General features: G+C 35.9%; 1 protein-coding gene across 1 annotated transcript in view; it reads left to right on the top strand.

Moving 5' to 3' along the window:
* Nucleotides 1–15,864, top strand: part of LAMA4 (laminin subunit alpha 4) — a 247,604-nt gene that overhangs the window by 47,654 nt on the left and 184,086 nt on the right. Inside the window, exon 3 of the mRNA XM_053710874.1 lies at nt 13,434–13,561. Coding sequence (XP_053566849.1) covers nt 13,434–13,561 — 128 coding nt within the window. The remainder of the gene's footprint in view (nt 1–13,433; nt 13,562–15,864) is intronic.

The raw sequence follows: 15,864 nt of genomic DNA, 5'->3' as shown, positions 1-15,864 counted from the left end.
TACATGGGGGGTATCACTGTACTCAGGAGATGTTGTTGAATACATATTGAGGTTTTTTTTGGCAGTAACACATAACAGGGACTGAGAATATATGCCTAAAGTACAATGTGTGTGAAAAATAATGCAAAAAAATGACTACCTAAAAGTTTGACAAAGACTAGTGGTTGAATTAGTGCATGGAAAGTGTTAAAATACCAGCATTTGAAATACCCTAGGGTGTCTACTTTTCAAAAATATATATGGTTTGATGGGGGTAAATTACATTGGCCGGCTTCAGAAATGTCCCAAATAGGACATGGGTGCATGATGACAGATGTGAAAATTCCAAGTTGAAAAACTGGAATGCGCCCCCTAAAATTAAGGCCTTTTAGCCCCCAGAGAACCCGACACACCTATACATGGGGGGTATCACTGTACTCAGGAGATGTTGTTGAATACATATTGAGGTTTTTTTTTGGCAGTAACACATAACAGGGACTGAGAATATATGCCTAAAGTACAATGTGTGTGAAAAATAATGCAAAAAAATGACTACCTAAAAGTTTGACAAAGACTAGTGGTTGAATTAGTGCATGGAAAGTGTTAAAATACCAGCATTTGAAATACCCTAGGGTGTCTACTTTTCAAAAATATATGGTTTGATGGGGGTAATTTACATTGGCCGGCTTCAGAAATGTCCCAAATAGGACATGGGTGCATGATGACAGATGTGAAAATTCCAAGTTGAAAAACTGGAATGCGCCCCCTAAAATTAAGGCCTTTTAGCCCCCAGAGAACCCGACACACCTATACATGGGGGGTATCACTGTACTCAGAAGTTGTTGTTGAACACATATTGAGGTGTTTTTGGTCAGTAACATATAACAGGAACTGAGAATCCATGCCTAAAGTACAATGCGTGTGAAAAATAACACACCAAAATGACTACCCAAAAGTTTGACAAAGACTGGTGGTTGAATTAGTGCATGCAAAGTGTTAAAATACCAGCCTTTGAAATACCCTAGGGTGTCTACTTTTTAAAAATATATGGTTTGATGGGGGTAATTTGCATTGTCCGGCTTCAGAAATGTCCCAAATAGGACATGGGTGCATGACGACAGATGTGAAAATTCCAAATTAAAAAACTGGAATGCGCCCCCTAAAAATAAGGCCTTTTAGCCCCCAGAGAACCCAACAGACCTATACATGGGTGGTATCACTGTACTCAGGAGATGCTGCTGAAGACATATTGGGGTGTTATTTGGCAGTAACCCTTAACGTTCTCAGTAAATGTATTCTTGAATTGCTATTTTGTCAAAAAATCACCACTTTTTTTTTTTTTTTCAAACTTTGGCATAGATTGGTGGTAAAATAGTTGCATGGAAAGAGTCAAAATACCCCATGTTTAATACCTTAGGTTGTGTTCTTTTAAAAAATATATATATGTGAAGGGTTAATCAGGGATTCCTGACAGATATCAGTGTTCCAATGTAACTATCGCTAATTTTTTTAAAAAAAAATTGGAAATAGCAAAGTGCTACTTGTACTTATTGCCCTATAACTTGCAAAAAAAGCAAAGAACATGTAAACATTGAGTATTTCTAAACTCAGGACAAAATTTAGAAACTATTTAGCATGGGAGTTTTTTGGTAGTTGTTGAAGTGTAGGAGATTTTGAGGGTCAAAGTTAGAAAAAGTGTGTTTTTTTCAATTTTTTCCTCATATTTTATAAAAATTTTTATAGTAAATTATAAGATATGATGAAAATAATGGTATCTTTAGAAAGTCCATTTAATGGCGAGAAAAACGGTATATAATATGTGTGGGTACAGTAAATGAATAAGAGGAAAATTACAGCTAAACACAAACACCGCAGAAATGTAAAAATAGCCTTGGTCCCAAATGGACAGAAAATGGAAAAGTGCTGCGGTCATTAAGGGGTTAAATATCCACAAATCACCAGCCGTGTCCTCCTCAGGAGCTGTAATAATTGCAGCTCCTGACAGAGACTTTACCAAAGTGTTTTACCTTTTGTGTTGGTTAAAGAAATAGTTATCTAGAGTCACTAACACTCAATTGTTTTCCCTGTTTAAGAGGACCCATACAATATATACTGTATGTGTGTTTCTCCTTTTTTTAATAAAATAGGACAGTGTTCCTATACTCCATATCTTGCTCAGTATGTGCTTTATAAATATCATGTTATTACAGAAGGTCGGGACTTTCCTGTATAGTAAACAGCAAAATATGCAGTTATTCTGTGTAGTGGGAAGCAAAATAATGCAGACACCAAAATAAAGAATATCTTAAATGGAAGTTACCATTATTAACTGTTGTATTCCACTCATTACTCACTTGAATTAGGGCCAAGAAAAATATTATTTGTAATTGAAGGACAGATGGGCTTTTTTATGCTATGCATGCAGCTTTAACACCAACCATTATATATATATATATATATATATATATATATAAAAGTTTGATCTCGATGGCGTTTGCTTGCGGTACATGTAATGTGCATACCCTGACCATGCCTGTGCAGTAGTAAGTATTGCATCGGGGGAGGTGCAAGTGTGACGTCATCACGCAGCGCGGCGAGGTGCAGAGCAGAGCTGCACATGTGAGTTAGCCGACGCTACTCCTAAGGTGGTAAGGAGACGGAACTACGGCGGATATCAGGCCGTGTCTCCAGCCCTGCTTTAGGGAGGCATACTGCTGGATGGATACCGTGAGGCCAGTCCGGTCCAACAGTGGGGCCTGTGAGTAACGCCGGGCAGAGGTGGTGGCCAAGCTGCAGTCACAAAGCACGGGAAAGGTCTATGGGCGTGTGAGGAGCAGGTGCCCTGACCTAGGAGCAGAACCAGGAGTGGAAGTGGTAGGAGGAGGATCCTGGACTGCACTTAGTCTCTCACAGGGAGGCTTTCACCCCCGGATGATAGGGCTGTATGGGCCCTGGATGCATGGACACCTGGATACATGGAGAGAGGTAAAGAGCCCAAGGCTGGAGACTTAAAACTATAGCAAATTGCTGTGACTGTTGAAATATATTCTATACTGTGAATTACTGCCACTTTTTTTTAACAAACTATCCTCTCTCCATCTTATATAAATCGCTAGTTCCATTGCTAAGAAAGGGAGAAAAGGGACTTATAAAGCCAATTATCCGCCTGTGTAGAAGTGTAAAAACAGGGGTGAGAAAAACATACTGCTTTCTATCTGTTTTTTTTTCTTCTTCCCTTTTCTTACTGGCTTGGAGACATACTATAAAGATTTTAAAATGCCATTAAAACATATAAGAGTGGCTATCTAAATCCACCTAGTATTTGATTGATGGATAAGTATCTTAAGCAGCAAAAAATGTCTCCTAAGTTAAAGGTTATAGACAAGAAGATCAATAAATCAATAAATTCTCCTAATAAATCCTGCGCAGAAGAAAAAACTCCTGAGGCCTTGGATGCCACAACAATTGCTATGCAGGTATCCGAGCTGATTATACCTAAGATCGAAGAAGTGAATGCACGACTAGACGCCATCATGGGGGAAATAAGAGCTCAAAATGAGAGAATAAGCTATTTGGAACAAAGGATTTCAGACTATGAGGATAGTCAAACCATATTAAATGCAAAGTTGGAAGAAGTAATCTCACAAAACAAAATTCTCACAAATAAGATGGAAGACTCCGAAAACAGAGCAAGGCGCAACAACCTGCAAATAATTGGGCTGCCTGAAACAGTAAAATCTCAGGATCTAAAAAAGTTCGTGGAAGAAACTCTCCCAAGTCTGATGGCTATTCAACAACAAAAGTCATTGTTCACTGTGGAAAGAGTGCACAGATTGGGTAGAGAGCAAGAGGGGACGGAGCAAGGCATAAAGAGACCGCGACCAGTGATTGCCAAATATCTTAACTACCAAGGAAAGAATGAGCTTATTCAAGCATTCAGAAAACAACAACCCCTACAATTTAATGGAGCTAGAATCCTAATATTCCAGGACTTCTCAGCAGAGACTTCACTTAAAAGGAGGAAATTTTCCCCTATTTGTTCTCAACTAGCACAGGAGAAGAGATTTTTTTCCTTAATGTACCCTGCCAAACTAAGAATTAAGTCTGGACCCAATACCTATATATTTGAAACCCCAGAAGCCGCACAATTGTTCTTAGAGAATGAATCAAAACATTGAGCTTGATTTAATGAGAGTCCTTGATTTATTGATTTATAAATATTTTTATTTTTTTTCCTTCTCCATGTCTCTTTTAAGGAGAAACGGTTTGTTTTTTTTTTTTTTTGTTTTTTTTCTTCTCCATGTCTCTTTTAAGGAGAAACGTTTTTTTTTTTTTTTTTTTTTTTTCCTTCTCCATGTCTTTTTTAAGGAGAAACGGTTTTTTTTTTTTTTTTCACTGTTTTATAGATACAATGTATAAAGATATTTATGTATTAGGAATTGAGATATGCACACAGTTTTAATTAAGGTTAGGATATATACTTTGATTTATTTTTGTGAATTTGTTTTTGAAGGATTTAACTTCGACGATAGAAACGATTTGATGTACAAATTCTATCTACTGGTTTATATCACCATTTTTCTTTTTGTTATAATGTGTATGTCTGTGGTTCTTTTTCTTGAAACACACACGAAAGGTGCACCCGATGATGATATTACGAATATTTTGACACAATTTTGTGAAATTGAACTAAAAAAGTTTATTTGTTATTATAGAAATGGTTCCAGCTTCACTCAGTAAACACGATTTTCACTGTTCTATAGATACAATGTATAAAGGTATTTATGTATTAGGAATTGAGATATGCACCACAATTTTAAATAAGGTTAGGATATATACTTTGATTTATTTTTGTGAAATTGTTTTTGAAGGATTTAATTCCGACGATAGAAATGATTTGATGTACAAATTCTATCTACTGGTTTATATCACCATTTTTCTTTTTGTTATAAATGTGTATGTCTGTGGTTCTTTTTTTTTTTTTTTTTTTTTTTTTTTTTTTTCCTTTCTCCTTCTCTCTCTCCCACCCATCCACATATCCTTGGGCAATTTTTTATATACAGTGTTGCGTCTTCCAATTTGGGTTTTATTCCATCTCTCTATTTAGCGATAAGATATCCTGCAAACCTAGCTTCAAAAATAAATATAGTTAGAAGATAAAGGTTATCTCATGGAATGTGGGAGGAATTCACTCCCCCATTAAAAGGAAAGCGGTGATAAACTTTCTAAGTAAGAAGGCACTGGACATCATTTGTCTACAGGAGACCCATCTCTCCGATGCCGAACATAACAAACTTAAGATACGTGGGTTTTCGCAAACATTTTTCACTTCATATAGGAAAGCAGCCAGAGGGGTGATGATCTTGATCCATAAAAACCTTGGACAAGAAATCATTAAAGTAGTGAAAGATAGAGAGGCCAGGTATATAATGGTCAGAATGAAGATTCAAAACCAATTCTTCTTAATAGTTAACTTGTATGGCCCCAATAGTCCCGATGTTGCATTCTGGACCCGGTTAATTAAGAATATCTTGAAGTTTGCAAAAGATAACATAATTATAACAGGGGATTTTAATATTACCCCTAACTCGAGCATTGATAGAACTAGAATGGGCCTAAGCAGGAAAAAAGGGAGTTATACAAGAACCCATCATAAATATGAAGAAAAAATCTTTAGTCTATTGACCCAATCAACTAATCTTATAGACATTTGGAGAACTATGAACCCTAATTCTCGGGAGTTTACATGCCATTCTAAATCCCATAATACCATGTCTAGACTAGATCTATACCTAGTATCAGAAATCTTGGCTCCTAGAATCTCTAAATGTGAAATTCTGGACTTCACTCTTTCCGACCATGCCCCTGTAATATTACAAATTCAAGTTAAGAAATCTTATACATCTAACTCTTTTTTCTTCCCAGTCTATTTAGCCAACTCAGATAAATTTAAGTCCTTTTTGGAAAAGGCCTGGGAAGATTACTGCTCTTTTAATGCTCACAGTAGAAATAATACACTTATTTTCTGGGAAACGGCTAAAGTATATCTAAAAGCAGAGATAATATCATATATGGCGAGATTAAAAAAGAAGCAAGTTTCTAGATACCATGATCTATCTAATAAACTTAAAGAGGCTTACGCTAGTTATATGCAGAACCCAACTATAGTAAACAGAGAAATTTACTTCTCTAATAAAAAAAATAGGGATCATTTTCTATTACAACAAGCCCAAGAATCAATACAAATCAAAGCAGCCAAATTTAAAAGATATGGCAATAAAGCAGGCAAATTCTTAGCATCCATCTTTAAAACACAAAGTCAGAGAAAGCCTATTGTGGCTATTAGAAAAGATAAGAGTATCACCTCAGATCAGGAACAAATGGCTCTCTTATTCCGTAATTTTTTCACAGACCTTTATGCTTCACAACAACCACAAGCAGAAGACATTGATCGATTTTTAGATTCTATTAAGATACCATTGATATCAGGAACAGACTTGGAAGCTCTAGATAAGCCTATAAGTGACCAGGAGATAGTAAGGGTCATTAAATCATTAGCTAGAGGAAAATCTCCTGGCCCAGACAACCTGCCCTTGGAGTTTTATATGGTACTATTAGAAAAAATTACTCCAGTCCTAAAGGACCTATACAAAGGGTACTTTGAAGAAAACATCAGGGTATCGGAAGATTTTAAGAGAGCAAACATCGTACTAATCCCTAAACCTAATAAGGATCCCCTAGATCTTACAGCTTACAGACCGATATCCCTGCTGAATCTTGATTATAAGATTATGATGAAGATTTTGGCAGAAAGATTGAAGCTAATTGCACCTAAAATTATACACGAGGATCAGGTGGGATTTGTGAGTGGAAGATCATCTGAGAAAAGTATTAGAAAGATACTCCATGCTATCTCTCAGTACAGTGACGGGGATTCTGCTCTGCCGGAGGCCTTCCTGCTATCTTTGGATGCAGAGAAGGCCTTCGACAGAGTGGAATGGCCATTTATGTTCAAAGTTATGGTTAAATACGGATTTGGAAGTAAGTTCTGTACCTTTATTAGAAACATCTATTCAGATGCAAAGGCATCAATTATGATCAATAATGAGTTAACTCAATCTTTTACACTTTCTAGAGGCACGAGACAGGGGTGTCCTCTTTCACCCCTACTTTTCAATTTAGTTCTGGAGCCACTGGCAATCAAATTAAGGGAACTTCTTACAGGAATTAATATAGGTAAGGAATTGCTAAGAATATCCCTATTTGCCGATGATTTACTTTTGTATGTCAGTAATCCAAAAGATACCATGGACATGGTCTTAGAACTTTTAAAGGATTATGGCAATGTCTCAGGGTACAAAACTAATTTGGCAAAATCAAAGGCAATTTGGTTGAAAAGGAGTAATAAACAGCAAACCTTTGAATTTATTGAATCTAATGCCTTGGAATATCTAGGCTTGAAACTCTCTGTTAACCCAGATGACTGGTATCGCGACAATATTCTTTCAGTTCTCCAAGAAACCATGATGAAATTAAGAAGTTGGGCAGCGTTACCGGTTTCAATCTCGGGTAAAGTTAATCTCTATAAAATGTTCATAGTCCCAAAAATTTTATACCCATGTAGAATTCTTCCCTTGCTTATAAAAAAATGGACCTATGGCGCTTCAATCGGGCACTGAGATATTTTCTTTGGAGTGGGAGAAAACCCAGAATAAAATTGGAAATACTATACCAACCATATTTGGGAGGGGGGCTATCACTTCCAAACCTGGAATGGTACAATTTAGCAACATTAATAAGATTTCCAATTGAATGGCTCTTTCAGTCATTTAAACTATCTAATAAGTACTTAGAAGAACACATATGTGCTCCCTATTCTATGGGCTTTATATTACATGCAACAAATAAGATTTTGGGCAATACAATTGCTAACCACCCCTTATTGAAGGATATCTTAAAAGCATGGAGGAATACCATGAAGTTGCTTGGACATCCCACAGCGGTCTCTAAATGGCTACCTATTCAAGGTAATTGGCACTTTCCACTAGGTAACTCAGCTAACCCTTTTAGTCTATGGTCACCTTCCAAAGCTCTCTCGATTGCAGAGTTCTATGATTTTAAGACTAGAAAATTTCATAAATTTACAGAATTTCAAAATAACTTTCCGGCAGCACAGAAGAAACATATGTTCTACTTTTTGCAAGCCACAGACTATATACGAAAGTTACTGTATCTGTTTCCTCAGACTTTCCAAGACCACCCATTAATGGATCATCTTAAAATGGAAAAGTGTTCCGTGACTTCTATATATAAAATTTTAAGATCGGCAGAGACGGAAAAATATATAGAACGGGCGAAGGCATATTGGGGAAAGGTAGTAAGCTTGATAGACCCTATAGATCAACTAGAGAACAGTTTAAAGACTGCGTTAGCTATCTCCCCTTCAACTTATCTAAGAGAAACGCAGTTTAAGATTATCAATAGAGACTACCTCACCCCACGGCGGGTAGCTAAGTGGAATTGTAATGTTAAAATTTTTTGTATTAAGTGCCATTTAAATGATCCAGATCTGGGTCACCTACTGTGGGAATGCCCGAAAGTAAACCAATTTTGGCATAAGGTAGCCTATCTTCTTTCCCAAATGATAAATATTGAAGTGAGACTTTCAATAAATTCTATAATATTACTGAACCCCTGTATTTCATGGGGGAATAAAAAGAGATTCATTCTAACTGCGATACTTAACCTCAGAAAACTTATTTTTGACAATTGGTGCAAACCACGAGCTCCATCAATCAAAGAAGCAAAAAATCTTCTTTCTGATAGTGCAATAATAGCAGCCCATGACTATAGGCTTGAAAGGAAGAAAGATAACTCATATTTAAAAACTTGGAAAGACTTTATTCTAGATCAGGGTAGAGACTTTACTGCTAACATAGAAGGTATCATTAACATTCAAATATAGTGAATATGCCCCGAATTGGAGGTTTAAATGGATAGGATTAGATGGGGCGGTGAGAAGGGAGGAGATTATGTTAAATTTGCTCCTTTTTTTTTTTTTTTTTTTTTTTTTTTTCTCTCTCTCTTGGACTCTCCCCATGAAAGATGCATGATTAATGCAATATAACACTATATAAAATAATAGATGATTAGGCGGCCTAGTTGGGCATAACAGACTCATCACCCCCACCCCCCCACTTTTAGATTTGCTAACATATATGTAAACTCTTGACAAATGTATTTGGATATATGTGAATATCCTACTTGTAATGCTTATTTTGCCACTGCACTTTGTACTTTTTCAAGATTATAATAAAATAAAAAAAAAAAAAAAAAAAAAAGTTTGATCTCAGTATTACAGGGAGTGCAGAATTATTAGGCAAGTTGTATTTTTGAGGATTAATTTTATTATTGAACAACAACCATGTTCTCAATGAACCCAAAAAACTCATTAATATCAAAGCTGAATAGTTTTGGAAGTAGTTTTTAGTTTGTTTTTAGTTATAGCTATTTTAGGGGGATATCTGTGTGTGCAGGTGACTATTACTGTGCATAATTATTAGGCAACTTAACAAAAAACAAATATATACCCATTTCAATTATTTATTTTTACCAGTGAAACCAATATAACATCTCAACATTCACAAATATACTTTTCTGACATTCAAAAACAAAACAAAAACAAATCAGTGACCAATATAGCCACCTTTCTTTGCAAGGACACTCAAAAGCCTGCCATCCATGGATTCTGTCAGTGTTTTGATCTGTTCACCATCAACATTGCGTGCAGCAGCAACCACAGCCTCCCAGACACTGTTCAGAGAGGTGTACTGTTTTCCCTCCTTGTAAATCTCACATTTGATGATGGACCACAGGTTCTCAATGGGGTTCAGATCAGGTGAACAAGGAGGCCATGTCATTAGATTTTCTTCTTTTATACCCTTTCTTGCCAGCCACGCTGTGGAGTACTTGGACGCGTGTGATGGAGCATTGTCCAGCATGAAAATCATGTTTTTCTTGAAGGATGCAGACTTCTTCCTGTACCACTGCTTGAAGAAGGTGTCTTCCAGAAACTGGCAGTAGGACTGGGAGTTGAGCTTGACTCCATCCTCAACCCGAAAAGGCCCCACAAGCTCATCTTTGATGATACCAGCCCAAACCAGTACTCCACCTCCACCTTGCTGGCGTCTGAGTCGGACTGGAGCTCTCTGCCCTTTACCAATCCAGCCACGGGCCCATCCATCTGGCCCATCAAGACTCACTCTCATTTCATCAGTCCATAAAACCTTAGAAAAATCAGTCTTGAGATATTTCTTGGCCCAGTCTTGACGTTTCAGCTTGTGTGTCTTGTTCAGTGGTGGTCGTCTTTCAGCCTTTCTTACCTTGGCCATGTCTCTGAGTATTGCACACCTTGTGCTTTTGGGCACTCCAGTGATGTTGCAGCTCTGAAATATGGCCAAACTGGTGGCAAGTGGCATCTTGGCAGCTGCACGCTTGACTTTTCTCAGTTCATGGGCAGTTATTTTGCGCCTTGGTTTTTCCACACGCTTCTTGCGACCCTGTTGACTATTTTGAATGAAACGCTTGATTGTTCGATGATCACGCTTCAGAAGCTTTGCAATTTTAAGAGTGCTGCATCCCTCTGCAAGATATCTCACTATTTTTGACTTTTCTGAGCCTGTCAAGTCCTTCTTTTGACTCAATTTTCCAAAGGAAAGGAAGTTGCCTAATAATTATGCACACCTGATATAGGGTGTTGATTTCATTAGACCACACCCCTTCTCATTACAGAGATGCACATCACCTAATATGCTTAATTGGTAGTAGGCTTTCGAGCCTATACAGCTTGGAGTAAGACAACATGCATAAAGAGGATGATGTGGTCAAAATACTCATTTGCCTAATAATTCTGCACTCCCTGTAGAGTCCAATACTTCTCTGTGGGAGGTCTTTGTGGTCAATATTGTGTGTGTCTAAGAAACTAGAATTTATGGAAATCTTTTGTTTTCCATACACGTTATATGTACTGTAGTGCAATAATTTCCATCTATCAACTACTGGAGATAATTAAAACAGCAGGGAAACTCATATTTAATGCATTGACACATGACATAACTGTTTAATGATACATTGAACTTAAAGGGACACTGAACCCAATTTTTTTCTTTAGTGATTCAGATGATTCAGATAGAGCATGCAATTTTAAGCAACTTTCTAATTTACTCTTATTATCAATTTTTCTTCGTTCTCTTGCTATCTTTATTTGAAAAAGAAGGCATCTAAGCTTTTTTTTTTTTGTTGTTCAGATCTCTGGACAGCACTTTTTATTGGTGGATGAATTTATCCACCAATCAGCAAGGACAATCCAGGTTGTTCACCAAAAATGGGCCGACATCTAGACTTACATTCTTGCATTTCAAATAAAAATACCAAGATAATGAAGAAAATTTGAAAGTTGCTTAAAATTTCATACTCTATCTGAATCATGAAAGAAAACATTTGGGTTCAGTGTCCCTTTAAACTTTAATCACCCAAAAAGAGTTAAATAAAGTAAAGGAAAATCAAACTATTCACTGTATATTTATTATTTATTTTGTAGAAAATACCTCATTAGAGACATTAAAATCAATGTGATCTCCTCTTTATATTTTTATGATTTCCTAGATGTGTATATGTAACCTGCTCTTAAATTGGAAAACCTTGTAAATAATTCTAACAAAATTATAGTGTAAAATGATTTAAAACATTTTCTTTGCAAAGCTGTGCTATGGGTTTACATCTGCAACTAACTGGATACAGTTAAACGGACATGAAACCCACATTTTTTCTTTCATGATTTAGAAAGAACATGCAATTTTAAACAACTTTCTAATGTACTTCTATTATCTAATTTGCTTCCTTCTCTAGATATTCTTTGCTGAAAAGCATATCTAGATAGGCTCGGAAGCTGCTGATTGGTGGCTGCACATAGATGGCTTGTGTGATTGGCTAACCCATTTGCATTGCTATTTCTTCAACAAAGAATATCTAAAGAATGAAGCAAATTAAATAATAGAAGTAAATTTGAATGTTGTTTAAAATCGTATTCTCTATCTGAATATTGAAAGAAAAAATGTGGGTTTAATGTTCCTTTAAAGACACATTGAACATGAATTCCTACACACCTAGACCTGCTCTTGTTCAGCAAAACATTAACAACAGTGATGGCCAGGCCTGCCCTTTGGGCAGGGCAAAAGGGGCATACACCCAGGGCTTCGAGCTTTATGGAGCCACACAATGTCATGGGTGAGGGTATGAGTAGGGGCTATGCCCATCCTGTATTTAGTTTATGAAGAAGTGTTTATGGTATCAGAAGTTGTAATATATAGTGTTATTCTTTATATATGTAGCACTGAATATAAGGACAAGGATGGGCCATACATATATATTCTATAGATAATTTAGACTTTTTTACAGTATGTATAATAATTTTTAATATTTTTTTTTGTTTTTGATATTTATTTATTTATAAAATATTTTACCAGGAAGGATACATTGATATTTCTCTCCTTTTCAAGTATGTCCTGGGTCCACAAAACATTGTACTGATACAAGAGGGTACGATATAATATACAGTATTTAATATTTCAAGAATGCGTATTGAAGTTAGCAATTCTTTATGTGCACTAACCGACACTGAGTTAGACCTAAATCATGAACCCTGATTCACATTACGCATATTTTACATTCCTCTGTTCTTCACTTAGAAAATGATGTCATTTTGATTGTTAAATATATATTTCTATATTGATATTTGATCATGTTAATGTAAAATAGATATCTATAATGATATATCTATAGGAATAGATATATAGGTATATGTAGACATATGTATTTACAATAAAAAGTACATTGTTCTGTATGTGAAGAACATCAGAATGTGAACTATTTATAACTCCTGGGTTAGCCGGCAAGCGATAGTTTTTTCTTTTGCGCTTTCCATTGACTTCTATGGGGAGAAGTTAATGTGGTCACGATATTAGATCAGCGCATGTTGAGTTTTGATAGCACGCAAACTTTTTACTTTCAACTAGTAATATGCGTGATACCCGACACCCGCAAAAAGCTGTTGTCTTGCAAAGTTTATGCTCGAGCAGGAGCAGCTCTAAATGGTGCTCGACTCGTAATCTAGCCCAATATTGGCCAACATTCAGAAATCATTAGTTGTTGAGATCATGATCAACCTCTTATTTTGCAATGCATAGCTTGACCGCTAATATATGCTATGCACATGTAATACATCTTTATTGACTCTTTAAGATGTACAGTAGATGGAAAATATTCTGTTAAATGTACAATTATTCTAGTAATACCACTGCTAATGAAATAATAACTACTACTCTTTACCTTTAAGAAGGAGGTTCTTTGATCTACGTCTGTATCATTATAAATTGTAACTTTATTATTCTTTGCAGGATTGCCAAAGGAATACAACTGGAAAACACTGTGATGTGTGTCCGACAGGTTATCGGGGTGACACTACTGGGGGAGTGCTAAGATCCTGTCTCCCATGCCCTTGCCCACTGCCATTCAGCTCCAACAAGTATGTAACAGTACTTCACCTGTTGTACATTATTGCATAGTGGGGAGGTGGGTCCCACAGTACAGTTGGTGATGAGAAAACTGGGGTATTGTAAAATACAAGATTTTGAGCATTGTTCTTTACATGTCATTTAGATTCCTCTTGCAGTAACAAAAATATTCCCCACTCGTCAATAAATAAATTAGTTGCCACTTTTAAAGAGGCTCAATACTCAGTTTCCTATAACTGATATTAGCCAATGATCATTAGCAAGAAGTACCTATTAGATAATCACCATTACCAAGAAGTACCCATATGACCCTGCTGCATTAGTTAAAGGGACTCTGAACCCAAAAATTTTCTTTCGTGATTCAAATAGAGCATGCAATTTAAAGCAACTTTCTATTTTACTCCTATTATTAAATTGTCTTCATTCTCTTGAAAAGCAAGAATGTAAGTTTAGATCCCGGCCCATTTTTGGTGAACAACCTGGGTTGTTCTTGCTGATTGGTGGATACATTCACCCACTAATAAACAAGAGCTGTCCAGTGTTCTGAACCACAAATTGTCTTGCTCCTTAGCTTAGAAGCCTTCTTTTTCAAATAAAGTTATCTAGAGAACAAAGAAAAAATGATAATAGGCGTAAATTAGAAAGTAGCTTAAAATCTGAATCACAAAAGAAAAAAATTGGGTTCAGTGTCCCTTTAAAATGTAAAGGGACATGAAACCCAAATAGTTTTCTTTCATGATTTAGAAAGATGATTCCATTTTAAACAACGTTCCAATTTACTTTGATTATCTAATTTGCTTCATTCTCTTGATATCCTTTGTTGAAAATAATATCTAAAAAGGCTCAGTAGCTGCTGATTGGTTTCCACCTCCCACTGTGAATGTAATTTCTTCTGCTTACTGTGTTTGAATAGTTTGTCAATAGCCTATACCTAGATATAGAAACTTTCAGTATAGGTAGGGGTACGACAGGCTAAGGAGTTATTTGTAAACATTTTAATACACTCCAGCAGGTAAAATAGATCATTAGGAACAAATTAAAGGATATAAAGTTTTTGGGTAAACTGTTCCTTTCACATGGTTGATATAACAGTTTTAAGATAAATGTCCATTAATTCACTGTACATGTTGTAGCAAAACATAATTCAGTCTTATAAGTGTTAAGTTTAAAGCTTATATAGACAGTTGCCACTTGTAATGCTCTGGCATACTGACAAAATGAATCCATCAGGGGAAATGATAACTTTCGTCTCTGTTCTTAAAATTTTTCAGAACTTTCTTAGCATTTCAAACTAGTGTAAGAAGCAAAGGCTATGGGGCCGATTTAACAATGTCCACCGCACATCGATACGCATACACTGTCGGCCTTTATAATTACACAAGCATTTCTCGTGAAACGCTTGTGCAATGCCGCCCCCTGCACATTTGCGGCCAATTGGCTGCTAATAAGGGATGTTAAGCAACCCGATCGTATCCGATCGGGCTGATTGCTGTCCACAATCTCAGAGGTGGTGGATAAGTTTAGGAGCAGCAGTCTTACGACCGCTACTTCTTAACTACCGTTTCAGGCGGACCTGAAGCAAAGTGGGTCAGAAGCAGCTATATTAAATTAAATACATTGTATAATGAAGTTCAATATATTTAGGCTAGTACACCTTTCGTGTTGTTGTTATTGGTTGAATATTTATCATTTCAATTCAAATTTTCATTTACCATTTGGGCATAATTACTATTTTGTCTAAATTTTTTGATGTGGAAAAATAAGTATAGTAAGTACAAGGGTGTCCTCAAAGTCCAAGGTTATATTAACTTATAAAAATATTCAGACAATATTACATATGACTGATAGGTATTAAATGGGATCATATGTAATGCCAGTTGCATTTTGCCAATTTACAATAACACCACAATAGTCAATATGGTGCAACCTCAGTACTCATGTTCCACCGTACAGACCAAACTTAATGAACATTGGTTTGTGCGCTAGATAAATAATAAATAATTAAAAATAGGATCTTGCATAATTTTATTCAAATAAGTATATATACTAGTTATGGAGAATATATGTAGTAACAATTAATATCATACATAAGCTTCTATATATTTTTAAATGCTCCTACGTCAATAGAAGTCTAATGTATTTATGATCTGAAAGAAATTCTAAAAAAATATATTTGGAATGGATTAATAGTCAGGGATTCATGAAAAAATAAAGGGGGTTTAGAGTTCACTTATTTCATAAAAATCTCATGAATTCAGGACATCATGGGTTATTTTTTGTCTCTGCATTTCCATGTTTGCTATTTAGAAATATG

The sequence above is a fragment of the Bombina bombina genome, chromosome 4 (assembly GCF_027579735.1).
Source record: "Bombina bombina isolate aBomBom1 chromosome 4, aBomBom1.pri, whole genome shotgun sequence".
NCBI classification, from domain to species: domain Eukaryota; kingdom Metazoa; phylum Chordata; class Amphibia; order Anura; family Bombinatoridae; genus Bombina; species Bombina bombina.
This window is presented reverse-complemented; position numbering and strand designations above follow the sequence as displayed.